This window comes from Danio rerio, chromosome 2 (assembly GCF_049306965.1).
Source record: "Danio rerio strain Tuebingen ecotype United States chromosome 2, GRCz12tu, whole genome shotgun sequence".
NCBI classification, from domain to species: domain Eukaryota; kingdom Metazoa; phylum Chordata; class Actinopteri; order Cypriniformes; family Danionidae; genus Danio; species Danio rerio.
Window position 1 is genome coordinate 13,252,698 of NC_133177.1, and position 18,206 is coordinate 13,270,903.

Sequence of the window (18,206 nt, forward strand, 5' to 3'; positions counted from 1 at the left end):
ATTATGAGTCGATTTGTTAATGTGCTGCAATGTGTTAATATGCAGCAAGGTTGTAAACTGTGTGCCCGATGAACTTAGAAGTGTGCGGTCATCCATTAACACGATCATCAACGTGAATGGATGAATACAATTCAAACACGAGTGGAAAGCACTTTGTTGCATCAATATTTCAACACAAATCCACACATAATCTTGCTTTCGCTTTGCTCTCTCTAAACGCGCGCTCTTCCCGTGACGCGTGCTGCGGTGTGTCACTTAAACAATATCGAGAGGTTAAGTGAAGTTACTGTACTCATTTCAATTTCACAGACTCGATTAATTAAATTCGATAAGGAAAAGAACGTCAAAATCATACACAAGATATTTTAAACTGTTACAGTTCACTGTTGTGCTTACCAATAGTGCAATACAATATGAAAAACTCAGAATCAATAAAGGGACTAAGCCAACAAGAAAATGAATGAATGAGCCGAAACTAATTAGTGCATTCTCTTCACCTTCGCGTTCATAACCGGCGATACGCGCTGCTAAGCAGGCAGGAGAGACTCCGTCAATCATAATCTAGCTGATGTATCTGAGTCTAAAGAATTAAAGAGGAATGCTCTTTTAACAGTCCCGATATGATTAATCTTTTTTTTTTCTGTCATTCCACTTCAGCAAATTATATTTTTAAAAGCTGCATGATTCTTTTAAAACCGAAAGCAGAGCCCGTCAATTGGTGTTTTCCATAAACTCATTTATGAATGTTTTATTTTGTGAGTAAAGTGTTCGATGTGCTTTTTAATAGTTTTATTCTATTCAAAGCAGCACTTATATGCGAATTTATCATCAAAACGTGGCACGAGAGCGATGCATGTCATGTGTCAATTTTTAATCATTTTGCATAAAGGTTTTAATCAAACAGCAGGTAATTTAATTACTTTCGATGTGTTAAAATACTTGTTAAACGAATATTATGTAAAAAAAAAAAAAAAGCATATGCACATATTAATACTGTAAAACAGACAAAAATGTATGGTCTTATCGGAAATAAAGGGAATTATTTGCCTGAGCCATATTAAAATATAATTTAAAGAATTACATTATCGGAAATAATAAACACAAAAATGTAACAATGTAACGTAACAATTTTTTAACAGCCGAAAAAAAGATGTCTTTGGTCAATAAATGGTCACTAAATGTACCTGCAACTACAATCACCCTACTGTTCGAGATACATCAGTTCTGTTTCATTGCAGTACCTTGAAATGCTCTGTAATTAAAGCGATAAATGAAACACAAAAGTTTATGATAGCTAAGCGATTATGAGTCGATTTGTTAAAGTGCTGCAATGTGTTAATATGTAGCTATGCAGCAATGTTGTAAACTGTGCCCGAACTTTGAAGTGCGGTCATCCATTAACACGATCATCAACGTGAATGGATGAATAAAACAAGCGCGCGTCAAACATTCTGCCCAAATGCTCAGGAGAAACCTAATCATAATAATTTTTCCCTAAGTTTTAAAACACTTGATAGGTAATTTATCTTTATTTAAAAGAACAATTTAAGGATGTTGCATAACTCGGTTATCAAGGAAACCGTTGTGTTGCAGGACATAAGTAATAAAATAGGCTATAGCCTCTATTTCCTTGCGCTCAGCAGCTATAATAAAACTCTACATTTCCTTTTTTTTAAATTAAACCACGTCAGACATAAACATAAACACTTGTTTGAGCAGGACTGGATTACAGAAAAGAAGGTAGGTTTCTGGTGGTTTCACTCTCCCGAAAAATACTGTTTGCACGATTTGATTGATATCTTCGTATCCAAATACTTTATAGGTCTATTTAATATTACAAAACTAATTTGTTGTGTATTGTTTTTTGTACATATAATTTAGCTATGCCCCATATGGTCCAAACACCTGACAGATGGAAACAACTAAGCTTTTTTTTTTAATATAACAAATATAAATATGCAGGTAATAAATATTACTGCTAATAATAATACCATTATAACAAAGCTAGTTGTCATAAATAAACTACAAAGAAGCCGCCCGAGTTGAAGAAGGCATGGAGGCAGTGGTATTTATTTCTATGTGGAAAACATTATTTTCTGTTATATTTTTATTTAAATATTTTTTTTATTAGAAAACATTTGCGTATAGCTGTAATATTTGTCCTATTGCTACTTAGCAACAAAAATCTAAAGCTAAAGGATTAGGGATGATAAATGTAGGCTACTGTATACAGTAAAGGCTATTGTCTCTTCCAAATGATGGGCAAAGATTCACACCTTTGCAGTCCCCCCACCCACATTTCACAACCTGTATGATCCCATAAAGGCCGCAAGTGCCACAGTCCCTGCAGAACTTAGCTGATCTTCTGCGTGAATCTTCTGCGTGAATTTTCTGCATGAATCTTCTGTGTGACCTATTAAGTCATTATGAACAGCTCATCTTTTTACGGAAAGAGGACCAGGAACTCAAAAAGGGTAATTATTAAACCATTCTGTCTTTCCGTTATCTTCTTCATGATTATTTGTACTGTGTTTTCCTACGTTTCATTTTTTAACATCATTTTAACTTACTTCATTTATAGAGGGCTTTGTTTGAGAACAGAGAGACAACACCTAAGACAACACCTAAGAAAACAGCAAAGAAGACGAAGAAGCGCATGGTCTCCAAAAAAGCGGTAATTTAATTTATTTCCTTATTTTCTGTATAATAAAAAAGGCTTATTTTTTTGGAAATTTGTGTTCAAACGAAACGTGGCAAAATTTAATAGTACACTATGTTGACTCTCAACAGGCCGATGCGCTGTTAAGTGTGATCAACCCACAAACTACACCCCCGGCTGTGGCGAAGGATCGTCAGCCGAAGAAGCACTGCGTTATTAAGGCACTGAGAGAGCAGCTAGCGGCTGGTGTGCTAGAGACGGAGGCTATGCGAAAAGAGCTGAACGCCTGCAAAGCAGCCCTTGCAGACTTAAACAACAGTCACAAGGAACTGATTCAAACTCATGCAACCACTGTGCTTCAGCTGAAAGAAGCGCAAACAGCAGCAACGGAAGCTCAGTGGACACAAGACCCCATGCGTACACCCGTTAACCGGAATGAGGATATGGAGCAGTCCGAAGTCACCTCTGCTGGCCTGACTCCAAATTCAAGTTGCCATCCCGATTTACTGTTCTCCCCTCCCACTCAAGAGCACATTGACATGCTTATGGTTCAGAGTCATGGACGGCCAGATCAGTACGGTTGCTTGCTGTTTCGTGCAGTTGTGCCAGACCAGCGCTACGCGGAGTGGGCATCCACAACGAACTGGGATGGTTCGAGAGGCAAAGTTGCTTTGCCCGTGAACCTAAAACAGTTCATTAGAGACAGCGTGATTAAGAGATTCCCTAACCTGACCAGCGCTGACAGCAAACGCATAAAGGACAGAGTGAACGAATTTCTACGGTCCCCACGAACCTCTGTTAGCGCAAACCGACGTCTTCAGTATTAGAGACAACTTAAAAAAAAATTCAGTTATTTTTGTATCTGTATTTGCTTTTTTTCTCAGAATAAATATATCACCTTAACCAACTGTATGACTGTTTTTTTTCCCGATTATACGCAAAAGAAATAGTTTTTAAAGTGTTTTTTCATGCTTTATGTCTAACACGTTTATGAATTATAAGTTTTAGCCTAAGGTTACCAGACAAAACAACAATAACAACATTATTATACATCATAGTAGCATGTAGACTATAAAAAGGCAACATATCGACTCATGCGCACACAAGAGGCCCGTAGCCAGCCTGGTGAAAGGGATGGTTCTTTTTTTCTCAAGTGGACCTTTTTGCAGTTATACGCCTCAAAGTTTCTATTTAACTATGAGATTTAAATACTACATTTTAGTGACTTTTTTGCTGGATTAGCCAGTCAGATGTCATTATAACCACACTTTTTAATGTACTAAAATATTTCCTAAAAAGTGCAGTAAAAAAAATTCAAACAAGAGAAATTTTTGAAATACAAAGTTATTAAATCATATGTAATTAGAAAAATAGCAATCTGTTTTAAAGTTTTAAAGTAAAAAAAACTATCATTTATTAGACCAAAAACACACTGGCCAAACCTGTCAGCTTTTTCTTCTTTTTTTCGCGGTTATGCGCGCATTAGCCTATGTTTCACACGCATACTGTATGTAAGGTGACTGAAATTAAAATTAAAATACAAAACATACTGATCCATTAAATAAAAAAACAAAACAACAATTTTACTTTAAAGAAGAACATTGACGTTAACATTATTTTATTATATTGTACTTTAAGTCATCTGCTTGAGGTAGGTCGTTTATCAATGGTAATTTTTAACCTAAGTTTACATTAATAACATACAGTGCATTGTTCTTTACCATACAAAATACAAAATAATAAAAGAAACATTATACACCATAGTAGCATGTAGCCTATAAAAAGGCCGCAAATCTTTTTAAATTCATTAAAAGGCAAGCGCATATCTAAGCCTTACCTTGAGTTTGTTCACACTCTGCCTGTATTAACTTACATGCTGTATTTTAATATAGCTAATTTTGATGAATTCGCTCTAACCTTTGACAGTTTTTTCTTCTTTCCGCGTTTATGCGCGAATTATATTTCAAATGCATATGCAAGGTGACTGAAATTGAAATTAAAATACAAAACATACTGGGCCATTAAGTAAAAAAACAAAACAACAGTTATACTTTAAAGATAACTTTAAATAGAACATTGATGTTTTGAAACAAAAAAATTAACTGAAAACTATTAAAAATAAACCTGCGAGATATGTCCTGCGGCAAAATTATTTTATGAAGCAGCATTCAACTTAAGCTCTTTAGACCATGCGCCTGACCGTTTCTTAGTGTTTCACCACATGTCCTTAAATACATAAGGCCTATTTTGATTATTTTTCATTATTCGTCTATTATTATGTTCAATAATTGTGACATAAAATGAAATAGTAAAATATAATCAACAACGAAAATGTAAATAAAAACCTAAATTAAAACATAAATGAAAAGGTCTTGTGTTAGTCCTACCAAAATAGCAAACACTGAACATCGCTTTACATTTAGGCTAAAAGACTGCTTTATTTTTTAATTTAGGCATACTTAGAATATTTGTACTGAATGTTTGTGCTTTCATATTAGTTGTCTTTAACTTCTTCAATTCTATTTTTCAAAAATAATCCTCTTTGCACTTAAAAAGTTTAGAATAACAATAAAGCGTGTTAACAATTTTTAAATGATTAATAAAGGAATTATAATGCTTTGACTTATTGTTTAATCTCATTTACAGGCACAGTAGCATATTTAAGGCTGCTGTGTGGGCTATTTCTGTCTGTTCGCATCCCGTCCCTTTGCGCCCCCTGGCGGCTCATTCACAAACTGCGGTCATACACAAAAAACAAAGCGGCTCCTATTTCAAACGGCGGCGGTATATGACACGGCGGTAATAGTCACTTTGAACTCTCACCTACTGTAATTGCAAAAACAGAAAAAAAGATGATGCAAGTACATTAAAAGGTGCAACTATACTCTTAAAACCAAGCATGCTGTTATCATCCCATATATCTGCAAGGGTCTTTATTCCTGGTAAACAATTCTTGTTCAACTAAGTGACAAAATTTGGTATTTTTGATTTCATCGTGTAGCAGATGGCTGAGGATAAGATATCCACAGTAGCAGGTTGCTTTCCTGCATGCAACAGACTGATGCTAGGCCCATACTGATGACATCATCAACAAGTGTCTCTTAAAGAAGCCAGCACCCTTAAACTGATATCACACATGACGCGTCTTCTATCACAAGATACTAAACACACAACTAAAACAATTAGAAAGATAAACATGTCCTAGTATTAGTCTTGAGCAGTGGTCACCAAACTTGTTCCTGGAGGGCCGGTGTCCTGCAGATTTTAGCTCCAACCCTAATCAAACACACCTGAACAAGCTAATCAAGGTCTAACTATGTATACTTGAAACATCCAGGCAGGTGTGTTGAGGTAAGTTGGAGCTAAATCCTGCAGGGACACCGACCCTCCAGGACCAGGATTGGTGACCCCTGGTCTGGAGAAATAAGCATCACCACTTCAGTTGTGGGTCTAATGCAGGGGTCACCAACATGGTGCCCGTGGGCACCAGGTAGCCCGCGAGGATCACATGAGTTGCCCGTGGGCCTGTTATAAAAATATTAGCTTACCATAGCACCACCTACCATTAAGCTTCATCTAATATTTTTTGTAGGTATTCTTTTTAAATCACACTTGCATTGGTGTAAAATTGAAAATGACATTAAGTTATATATTAAAAAAACTTTAAAAACAAATTAAGTGTTGCTTATTGATATTTATCTGTTTTCAATCAATGTTGACAACTATTGTGAGAAATCCTTAACATGATCAGTGTCTTCACATAGATGAATATCATTAATTATTAATAATAATTGAGCAAATTTGTTATTAGGAAGTGTGTATCAAACTGGTAGAACTTCACATTAAACGATACCCAAGAAGTAGCTCTCAGTTTCCAATAGGTTGGTGACCCCTGGTCTAATGAATATTTTTGACACATCTTTGTCCATGATCTTAATCTCCACCTTTCGTACCTTTCCATCTTCACTTGGAAACAGTTGGCCTTGGAACTATACTGCCGTCCTTCATGTGTTTTTTTTTTTTTTTATTTGCCATTACTTTCTAGGTTGCAATGTGGACCGGTATTGCTTTCTACACCTGTCGCAGAAGGTAGTTGTCATGATCAACAGTGATCCTTCCTGACAGGTCGGTGATGAACTACAAATGTCATGTTTAGGAACCATGGCCATGTTAAACACCAGCTGCTCATCACGACTGATGAGACACACAGTTGAGACTTGTGATGACTGATCATTCAGACCATTTATACACTACACATACACCAGTTTAGGACTGAGTGTTGATATTGATGTACATACTTTGCATGTCCTAGCATCTTGTTTCTTTTTTTTTTTTTTACTTTAGCCTTGTTTATTGTTTGATCCTTTTTGCCACCTATTTTTGACCACGTTTTTGGATTGCCCTTTTTATACCAGCCATTTATGTTTGTCCCTGTTTTGCTTAAACATAATCTTATTTTACCTGCACTTGGATCCTCGTCTCTGTTGTCCCTTGCTTTGGTCTCCACTCATGACAGTAGTTTCCAAACTGTAAATCTGTTTCCCCTGCTTTCTGGTCAGCATGATCAATCTTTCCTGGTGGACAAGGACTTTACTTATGAGTAAGTAATGTGGGGGGAGGTGGTGTAGTTGAGTATGAAAGGGTCTTCTGAATTCATAGAAACAAGTACCAATGGTCTGAAATTTAGTATTGTCTCACTATCAAGAATGCTATGTGGCATAGTCGTGGAATGATGACTGGATTGCTTTTATTAAATCCAGTGTTCCCTCAAGGCAAATGACTACCAACTATCCTAAGGCCATTCTTATCTATGAGGGGGTAAGTGTGAAGAAAGGACTGCTATTTTTGTTATCTTTGATGCATTTTAATTCCTTTGTGAAAGCTTCCATAGCTTCCACATATTATGACATTCTTTAATTGGTTTAGTTAATCTATGATAGTACAATGATGCCATCTATTGCAGTCTTTCCCTTCTTTGACCAGCTGTTCTTTACTGGTCCTTACAATGTGTATTTGACCTGCGATAGCATGAAAGATATCCCTCCAATAAGGCCCCGTTTACACTGTCAGGTCTTGATGCCCAATTCCACTTTGTTGCCTATATCTGATTTGTTTGCCTGTCTGTTTACACGTTGTTTTAATTGTGACCCATATCCAATTCATGCGTTTACACTTGCCATACAATTTACGATGTCGCACATGCATAAAGGCGGGTTCTAGCATCTATGCCATGATAATATGTATTATCCATTTATAAATAATATTGTTTTGTTTGCGTCTAAACATTGCGACCATCCACACAAAATATTCTTATTATTTTGTTGCTGACGTACCATGGATATTTTCTCAACTTATCATTAAATGTGGAGCTAACAAATTACTAGAAAAAATAAGAATGTAATCGGTTGTCATCAGTTTAACAAGCAGAGTCCTTGCCAAAATCGGCCTGGACTCGGGCCAGATATGGTTACGAGGATTCGGGCCAGTGCTTTACAGCCGCATCACAAACGCATGTGCATGAGCGAGCTGCAGGCCATACTCGGCCTGGATAACACTCGCCGATGCCGAGTCGGAGCTAGAGGTGCCGAAGTGGAGCCGAGCTCGGGCCGATTACTAACTGCTATTTGGGACTAGCCACAATGGAAGAAATTGTCTTGTTTTTAGCTCTGCAAAATATGTGAAGTGTAGTATAGACAGTGAATGGTTCAGTCCAGATTTACCCACCTAGTTTATGTAATGGTATGGCTCTGATATGTGTGTGTGTGTGTGGTTGAAGATGTAGCCTTTGCCTGTTGGAGAGAAAAAAGTTATTTTATGTGTAGCCCGCAGTGAATTTATTAATAGCGACAAAAAGCAAAAGTTACAACACGAAGTTCGCCCAACTTTAAAATGATTTTGAGGCGGTAAAGGGCCGTCATCGCAGCTTGCGCTAATGGATTGTATGCTTTAATAATGATCTCCAGTGTAAAAATACATATTTAATGCTTTGTTTATTCTCCACAAATAAACATGTAGCAAATTATAATAATAATGTAGATTAACTTGCACTAGGGCTGTAACGATACACGATATAAAATCGAAATCGCGACACTCAGATCTACGATCCTGTGTCGCGGTGTGATAAGGGAGAATCGCAACACACCCCGTCACTACCTTTCCAATAACATCACGAGTGCCTGCAAAAGTTGAGCTAATTAACACTTTTTTTCGTTCGACATTACGAGCACTGCTCCATTTAAGCCCTGGCAATATTTAGCCGGGAGAGCTCGAACGGAGCTCTTAGTAAGGGACCGTCTGAATGTGTCAGAAATATCAAAAACAAAACCAACTTAACCCCGCTTGACAACGGACAACGCCAGAAACATTGCCAATGCTGTCAAAGCGGCCGGATTTTCAGCGCATATACGATGATTTGCTCACACTGTTAATGTGGCTGCGCAGAGAGGGATGGGCGTTCACCAGATGTCAGGTAACAGCGCAAACTTTTCTGTAACCGTGCTGTGCGATTTCTGTTTGAACCTTTGAGAGTGCTGACTGACAGGTGCGCGATGCGTGAGGTCAGAAAACACGACGAAGCTTTCATTTAAGATGAACACAGTTTCTATAGTTATACTTTATTTAGAGATAAAGGTATATGGCTCTGCATACAATCACTCTATCTTGCTGGAGTTTATAGCCGTTTCGCTTTACTTCAGGACGCATTATTGCAGCTCTGAAGGTCTAATCGCTGTTTTAAGTTATCCAGAGCTGTATGAATATACAAATCTTGAATATCACAATAGTAATAAATATTTCAATTGTAACAACACAGACAGCAACACGTTTGCACAATCGATACCCAGCTGATTCAGTCGTTTCATAAGAGGACTGCGCCTCTTCTTTTTTCCTTGTCAACATAAAGGCAGTGAGGTGCGCCTCGTTTTCGCCCCTTGTTTAACTGCAAGGCATACTTAATTTGCGGGACGATAACGTATAACCCGTGCCTACAGACACCTTTGCCAAAGAAGCAAAATGGAAGAAGAATATTGCTGTTTGATACAGACCTGGGGCCTCATGTATCAATGCTGCGTACGCACAAAAACTTTGCGTACGCCAGGTTTCACGCTCAGAATCGTTCACGTTTGGATTTACTAACAATGAACTGAGCGTGGGAATGTGCGCAGCTTCACGGCAGCTTTCTGGCTGGCGTACGCACATTTTTTGTGCGTGTCTGTTTTTTCTCCATTGGTGACTCCTAGAGGCAGTTGTGTTAAATTCCTCTCTACAAAGTGTCTGAGCCTTGCAATGGCAGCTGTATGAGACGGGTTCATCTAGCAGGTAAATAAGGTTTCCATACCATACAGTTGAGCAGCTAAACATTAAAGCACAATTTGCAGCGGTCGCCTGTTTTCCCAATGTAATCTGAGCTATCTACCACACGCACATTGCTATAAAGACACTATCTGAAGATGAATTTGCATTTGTGAATCAGAAACATTTCCATTCAATAAATGTGCAAATAAAATATGATGCACAAACTTATTGATGATTCCTACTTGTCTTTCTCGTGATAAATAGTAGGCAAAATCTGATATGTAGCGGGGGAAAAAAAGAAGAAAGAGTTCATCAGATGATGGATTCGAGCCGAGTTCATGCTCGAACGTGTCAAAACATGATCACATGTGTCTTACGAGCGCGCCACTGAGACTGTTAAAAGTGCTGCAACATTTTACACCTATAAACCACACTATTTATTTTTTTAATGCACTCAGTGCGATGTTCAGACCCGACTGTGTTAACCGCATCAGCTAAACTCTCCCACTCTATTTTTTTTCTTTTGTTGTTAATTCCGGAGAACAAACTTGCAAATAACACCACTTTTCTCCGGTCTACCTCCGAAAGCAGCACCTCCAATTCACATTCTGTTCAAAGTTTCTCTTTTTGCTTGCTTTTGCCATTGCTTTTTCGTTGGGTTTTGCCATTAGCATAGTCATTAGCATATTCATACGGGGGAGGAGGCAGGGAGGGGTTTTGCGCTCGTGCATGTTGCGCTCAGTTTCACGTTCATTTGGATGTACAAAAGAATATGCGTGAGATTTGGCGTACGCAGTGTTTCATACATCTGAATTTTTTTCTGCGTACGCACATTTACAGCTTTGTGCGTACGCAATGTTTTAGTAAGATTTCCACGCAAGTCTTCGTACATGAGGCCCCTGTTGATGCTTAACCAGCGCTTATGTTGACCTGGATCTGCGTAATAAACGCAACAAATAGGCTTTACCTTTTATTTTACAGCTTATAAAGCATGTACGCAGATTAATGCAATATCATATTTAAACAACAAAACTGTTTACAAAAAGTCTACATATGCGCGAGTTGTTGCTGTCTTTTCATCACGCAGCGCGCGCACTTGAACCGCGAGGGAGAGAGAGAGGAAACCATAGGCTATATCAGGACATAATCTTTAAAATAATAATTTCTATTAAAAATGTAAAAGGTTTTGTGATTATAATAATAACAGCAGGGCATTAAATAAATGCATATTTTCCATGGAGCGGGCAATTTGAGGAAGTCTGCGATTTTTATTTGACAGAAGAAAAAAACATATGATTGGAAAAAAAAGCCTATGCCGGTTATTAAAAAGAATCAGTCAGTATTTTCGTTTTGTAATATAAATTAATTATTTAAGTGAAAATAATCTAGGGCAGTCCTATTTATTGTATTCATTTTATTTAAATTATTCTGCTCTTCTGTGCTAAACACTGCAGGTGCGTGAAGATGCTCTGTTGTTCTGTTCCGCTATTAATATGCTAACATATAAAAATCAGTATTTTAAAATGCAATATTTAATGTGTCAGACACAAAATAGACACGTCAATTTGTTTAATATAAAATTAATAGTAATCTGACCAGTTAACCGTTAATAACCGATTAATGAGCAGCGTTTGTCGGTTAACAAAATTTACGAGATGAGCATCCCTAGTTGCTATTTAATTTACTTTTTCTATGTAAGAGAACTTGATTGAAAAATAATTTTCAACATGCTTGAACCATCTAGACAATGGAGTTTAGTTCTGTTTTTCAACAGTATTTTGTTACAAAGAAAACAGAAGTGATATAGCTTTGGCTATTTATTTATTTTATATATGGCTATTTATATTGTTAATAATTTGCATAGTTAATATTGTTCTTTGATGTTTAGTTTATAAAGATTTTTCAAATGTTATTTAATTAAAAATAGTTTTAAAAATCTTTTTTTTCCCACCCCACAAAAAAAAAAAAAAATAAAAAATCGTGATACGAACCGAATCGTGGGTCAAAAATCGTGGTACGAACCGAATCGTGGGTTTGGTGTATCGTTACAGCCCTAACTTGCACGCATATCCACATTAATAATCTGTGACAAATTATAATGTAGATTAAAGTGATCACATATCTACACTATTATTACTATAGTAAATTAGCTCAAGGTTATTCTTCCCGCGCCTTTCCCGCCGTTACAATGTTGCGAGTTATGATTCAGATTTCAATGCTCGCGTACCTTCTGGACCATTATATAACGGACTAGCTTAGCGGGAGGAAGATTCATTTGAACGGGGCTTCAAATGAATCGACTCTTTCAATCCGAAACAAACGAATCGTTCAGCGATGCTATACTACAGCAAAAAAAAAAAAACTAAAGTTTGAGCAGGGTAACAAGATCAAAGTTTAAGACATTAGATTCATTAATGTACATAGGCACTTTTCTTTATACAAAATGAAACTTTATAGACTAATCTAACAGAAACTAACACAAACACACATTCATACAAGCATAGGGAAGAGTAACCAACGTGAGGTAAGAGGTTGAGAAAGTGTAATGATGGGAAAACCTTGGAGTTTGTAAGCACAAACCAAGCAAACCAAACATCATCAAATTCAATATAACCCTTCTATTGTCTCTTTAGGGTTGAATTTAGTTCACACCAGTTTAGATGTTGGGAGAAAGGTGATACTTGCGGTCTGTTCGTGATGTCCGAGCTCCCGGTGTTGAGCACGTGGTTGGTTGGCTGATCCTTTGTTCTCATGAGGGTTGTAATGGGGAAGTCGGTGTTTCAAGCTGAAGCAGCCAAAGGATTCTAGGCGGTGAAATGTCCGAGCACGGTGCGATTAACCCTTTCCGTCTGGGTTTCCGCCTGCTTTCTTGAAGATTTCAATACTTAGGTTTGTGAGGAAGTTGCAGAGAGTTTGAAGTAGGTTTCAAAACAAGGTGTTTCCAGAGCAGAGAGGGGGGTTGCCCTGAAGTTACGGTTCAAAGAGAGATGGGGAGAGAGAGGTTGAACAGAGCGGGTGCGAAGAGAGTTTGAACAGAGAGCGTGCGAAGAGAGCAAGGCAGTTTAGCTTGGTCCTAAACTTTATAGGGCGGGTTCGGATCCACCCTCCATGGAAAGTTGACCAATTAGAAGTTAATTTCCTGGAATAATAATTTTACTGCTCTTTGTCCGAGGCAGAAGAATTTGCATAGGCAAATTTTATGCAAATCGAGACAGAAATGTTAAAGTCTCTTAAAACGTTAATATGTTGCACTCATATTAAAATAAAATGTCAACGATCGATTTGTACAGCGAGTAAGCTTTTCGAAAAGTCCAAACTTGAACAGTATAAGAGGTTGTTTAGCTTAGGTACAGTTAAACATTATAAGAAGGGGTATTAAAACTAAAAATATTAATACAAGAGAAAGGGAAACTTTGCAAAACATGATTAAACATAAAGAGAGTAAAGTTTACATGAAAACATCAGTCTTAGACAAGCAGCTTAAAAAGTACTAAACCGTCATTTGTTCAATGCCGCATGGCACAGTCCTTTTGGGTCGTAAATACCTTGGAATCAGGTTTCGAGTCTTCTCTGGGCAAAGTTGGCTCGGTTGTGGAATAAAAAGCAAAAAAATGATGTGTCTGGTCGGCCATATTTATTACATCCACCATTCAGAGGAATTTGTGGATACGAAGATCTCAGGTCTAAAGGGAGCAAATTGTGGTGACTGACCACTGTCCTCCTCTGTGTTTCCTCTGATGATGTTTACCGCGTCGGTATCTCCACACACGCTCTTCCTTCTACGTCATTAAACCGCGGAAAACCACCACATTGTCGCAGGTTTAATGATGTACAGAACGAAATGCCTCAATAAATCCGATCTGCCTGTTTACTTGACAGTCGCATTGTCACATATCCAATCTATATCTGATTTATTTCAAAATATGAAGAAGGCCTGAAACCGATCTCTGAATATCCGATTGCATGCGTTTTTTTCGTGTTTACATGGTCATAGAACAGATCCAATCTGTGTCACACATGAGCAAAAAATCGGAATTGGGTCACATTTAACTGGCAGTGTAAATGGGGCCTTAGTGAAGCATTCAAAGTGCTTTGAGTTCAACTGACTACTTTATTAAGGTGATAAATGCTAATATTTTTGCACAGGACATCAGTCACAGGATCAACAAGATCAAACGGGTCTGCTGAGGAGAAGCATTTCTGGTTCTGGCTTGACAAGATTGATTCAATTGTAAGCCACGTTGTGTCTTTTAGACAGGCTGCAGGTACAGATCTTATCACATGGTCTGCTGGATTATGCTCACTAGGAACAAAATGCCATTGCTGTGGGTACATGATTTCCCTATTCTTAAAACTTGGTTATTCACAAATACATGGAACCTGCTCTTCTTGTTATGAATGTAACCTAGTAACACCTTGCTGTCTTAAAAAAAAGTTCACACTGCCAAACTCTGTATCCATCTCAGACATTATAATGTCAAACAACTGTACAGTCAACACCACACTGCAAAGCTCCAGTTGAGAGATGGTTAGCTTTCACCAGGGAGCTAGCTTGACTTTTCAAGGCAATTGTATTTATATACCTCATTTCATACACAGTGATAATTCAAAGTGCTTTACATAAAAAAGGGGAAAAAGAGACAAGTATAAGAACATAATACAAATAATATAAAAACAGATTAAAATGTGTTAAAAACGTTTTAATAGAATGAAAAAAGAAAAGAAAGACATAATAGTGCAATCTGTGGGACATAGCACAGTGCTCTTCCAACGAAGGCACATCTAAGCAGATGTCTTTTAAGTCTTGATTTGAATTTAAAAGTGATGCACCGATATGGATTTTTTGGCCGATATCAATAACCAATTTCTTTTCAGACTTGGAAGCCGATATCCAATATATAGTTATAAATATTTCAAAATGTTATATTTTTATACAGCAAACGTCATAAAAGATTGAAATGCTCTTTTGAACTGAATAGTCTATACTCAAAGCAAAAAAGCTATAATTTCAAAATTGCAAGGTGATTATATAGACTTATATTCACGATTTCACATAAATCAGCATGCAAAAAATAAATTATTCTTTTCTTCATAGGAAATTAACTTGACTGTTGCATAAAAACAATGGGTTAAATAACAAAATGGGATTTAATTAACAAGCAAGTTGAATATATTTTAAACAAAATGAAAAAGCTAAGGAGTGAAACCAACTCAAATGTTCTTGAATAAATGATGTAATGTCCAAAAAAGCCTTTTTTAGAAGTATTTTGACAGTTCAGAGCCACTGTACAAGCGAAAAGCTAAATACAGTTTGTATTACTTTAGAAAATGCTGCATAGATTCAACCTATTTGGATTCTTTTGAACACATGTGGGTGCTGCTTGTCAATCAGACAGCTCTTCTGCGTTGTTCTTGCTGTCAATTGCGGTGAAAATTATAGATGAAACGTTTATGATAAACCGCTGTGAGTTTCGGCAGGCACTTTTTTCCAGGGGTTTCAGTACAGCATAACCGCTACTACGTCACCGGGTGGGCGTGGCCTATCTGTGAATTTGCATAGGTCACGGATTATGCGCAGATTGTGAAAACAGCTGTTTGATTCAGATACCTGTACGTAATCACAGGGGTTTCGTGTCCAATGCCTTTTATATGCAGTACTTTAAAATAGCTGTCCTGATCGCAGGTGTTTCATGTGAAGTCAGTGTTTGTTATATTAAACAAATTAACTTAAGATTCCTCTCAGATTACATTAATACTGTTATAACTTAAGATACCTGTTCCGATCCCAGGGCTTTTGTGTCAAATACTTTATATATCATATACAGTAACATCAGATACCTGTCCTGATCCCAGGGGTTTCATGTATGATCACTTTTATATTAGTTAACATCAGATACCTGTCCTGATCCCAGGGGTTTTATGTATGATCACTTTTATATACATTAACATCAGATACCTGTCCTGATCTCAGGGGGTTCATGTATGATCACTTTTATATACATTAACATCAGATACCTGTCCTGATCTCAGGGGTTTAATCTATGATCACTTTTATATACAGTAACATCAGATACCTGTCCTGATCTCAGGGATTTCATGTATGATCACTTTTATATACAGTAACATCAGATACCTGTCCTGATCTCAGGGGTTTCATGTATGATCACTTTTATATTAGTTAACGTCAGATACCTGTCCTGATCTCAGGGGTTTTTATGTATGATCATTTTTATATACAGTAACATCAGAAACCTGTCCTGATCTCAGGGGTTTCATGTATGAAAAATTAACCACAGTTAATAAAGAAAAATGTGGTATTTGTTTAAACATTACTGAATACCATATTTTAAACTACAAAAACACGGTTAATCTTACCACAACCATTATTATTTGGTTTACCATGGAAGTACAAAAGCCCAGAGAAAGTAAAACAGAGTAAAACGAGGTCAGCTGTTTTTGCTAATAAAATCTTTAAAATATAACATTATAAAAACAAAAAAAACCTGTATGATTGTTTTTTTCCTTCGTTATCCACCGCGGTAGGTTCTTTATCCATAATCATCCTGTTTGAAATGACCAAGCAAAAGAAAGAACCTGTACTGCGCATGATCGGTGACCTCTCAGCATGAACAAGGTCTACTCACTGGAAACTAAACATCTAATTCTTGCAATGTTTTTGAGATGATAGTATGCTGATTTAATCATGACTACTGAAAGGTTGTCATGGGGGCAGGGGTCGTTGGTGGGGGCTAGTAGAGTCTCCGGCAGATTGAAACAAGGCTGGGGCAGTGTGGGTACAGTCTGGCCGGTCCCAGTCCCCGCTGGGGGCTACAAAGATATTACAATGAGACATGTCAGCACAACTGTGATCAGAGGGGGATCACATTCCTCCAAGGACACGACCAGGTATTTTGAGATTTGATTTATTGTGTACACTTCACATAAGTAACCTTATGTTCATATTCAAAACATCCTGTATCTGAAGCTTACTTTTTTGCTCTTTTTTTTTCTACAGAGTCTCGAAAGCACAAGCAAGTTCCAAGTCCAGGGACTTTCTGCTTTACATGCACGAGTACTCACAAGACCAAAAACAGGCAGAGCAAGAAATGTGATGTGAGGACATAGACATAGAAGGTCGCTGGGTCGCTGGTTCGAGCCTTCGAGCAGTTTGCGTTTTCTGTGTGGAATTTGCTAGGGATGGCTGACGTGAAACTGATGTTTCGACACAGTGTCGAGATCCCGAAGCGCAATTGTTTCGAAACACTGCACCGAAGCATGATCCGAAGCACCCAAGTCACGTGACTAAAGTGTTTCGAAACACCTAGTCACGTGACTAAAGCGATTCAAAGCATCGATCAGTTTAGAAACGTTTCGAGACCTGGCGAATCCTCATTTGACTGCCAAGGTCATCAAACATTCTCTGTCTCATATGGCTTAAAGGACTATGTGTTTGCTAATTGGTTCTATGCTTTGCATGATGTTTTGGGTTCGAATCCCGACTTGTACAAATACTCTGAAATCATGGTTTTATGTATTTTAATCATGTTTCTGTTTTGTGTAGCCTAAATAGGATACAGCTGCAGTTACGCCATTTTAGCATCATTTTTGTAACACTGTAAAACAATAATAAATATTTTTACAGTATGGTTGGGTTTAGGGTTTGGGTAGACATTAATAAAATACAATAAATGGGAAATTTTATGAGTAATATAAATAATTCTTGATAACTTCAGGCCATCGTTTTTGATCCAGCAACAACCCTGTTTTAAGACAAAAACAAGACATATTTATTCACAAACTGTTTATTCGGATATCAGACCAATGTTGAAACAAAACGATACAAGAGCAAAGCATTACCAATTGGTATTAAAGCATTTCAAAAACAAACTGCAACAGCCTGGCTTCAACCTACTAACCCTGCATGGAAGTCTGACACCTAAACCACTGTACTATGTTACTTGAAAAATCAAACATACAAAGTTGGATTTAATGCCTCAATTTGCTCAACTGTTCTTTGCTGAAGCTGTTTCAGTGCAATACATAAAAAATGACCACTAGATGTCACTGTAGAGTGGGGTTTCGAAACGTTTCGAAGCTTCGACACATTTGCTTCGACTGTTTCAGTGTTTCACGAAGCCTCGCTTTGCCCACCACTAGAATTTGCATGTTCTCGTTGCATTCGCGTGGGTTCAAGTCCAAATACATGCGGTACATGTGAACTGGGTTGGATAAATTAGCCGTAGTGTATGTGAGT

At 37.4% G+C, this 18,206-nt stretch overlaps 1 protein-coding gene across 1 annotated transcript; it reads left to right on the plus strand.

Moving 5' to 3' along the window:
* Positions 1 to 557: 557 nt before the first annotated feature.
* Positions 558 to 3,555, plus strand: LOC141377825 (uncharacterized). Its single transcript, XM_073923604.1, has 3 exons — positions 558 to 2,474; positions 2,582 to 2,674; positions 2,791 to 3,555. The coding sequence occupies exons 1-3, from the start codon at positions 2,427 to 2,429 to the stop codon at positions 3,484 to 3,486; spliced, it is 837 nt and encodes a 278-aa protein (XP_073779705.1). The 5' UTR covers positions 558 to 2,426; the 3' UTR covers positions 3,487 to 3,555.
* The last annotated feature ends 14,651 nt before the right edge of the window (positions 3,556 to 18,206 follow it).

What these genes read in the sequence shown, in the direction of transcription:
- LOC141377825 (XM_073923604.1), top strand. Translation starts at nt 2,427, where the DNA reads ATGAACAGCTCATCTTTTTACGGAAAGAGGACCAGGAACTCAAAAAGG. An exon ending in GGACCAGGAACTCAAAAAGG is followed by an intron (nt 2,475 to 2,581) that starts GTAATTATTAAA and finishes CTTCATTTATAG; the next exon opens with AGGGCTTTGTTTGAGAACAG. An exon ending in GCATGGTCTCCAAAAAAGCG is followed by an intron (nt 2,675 to 2,790) that starts GTAATTTAATTT and finishes GACTCTCAACAG; the next exon opens with GCCGATGCGCTGTTAAGTGT.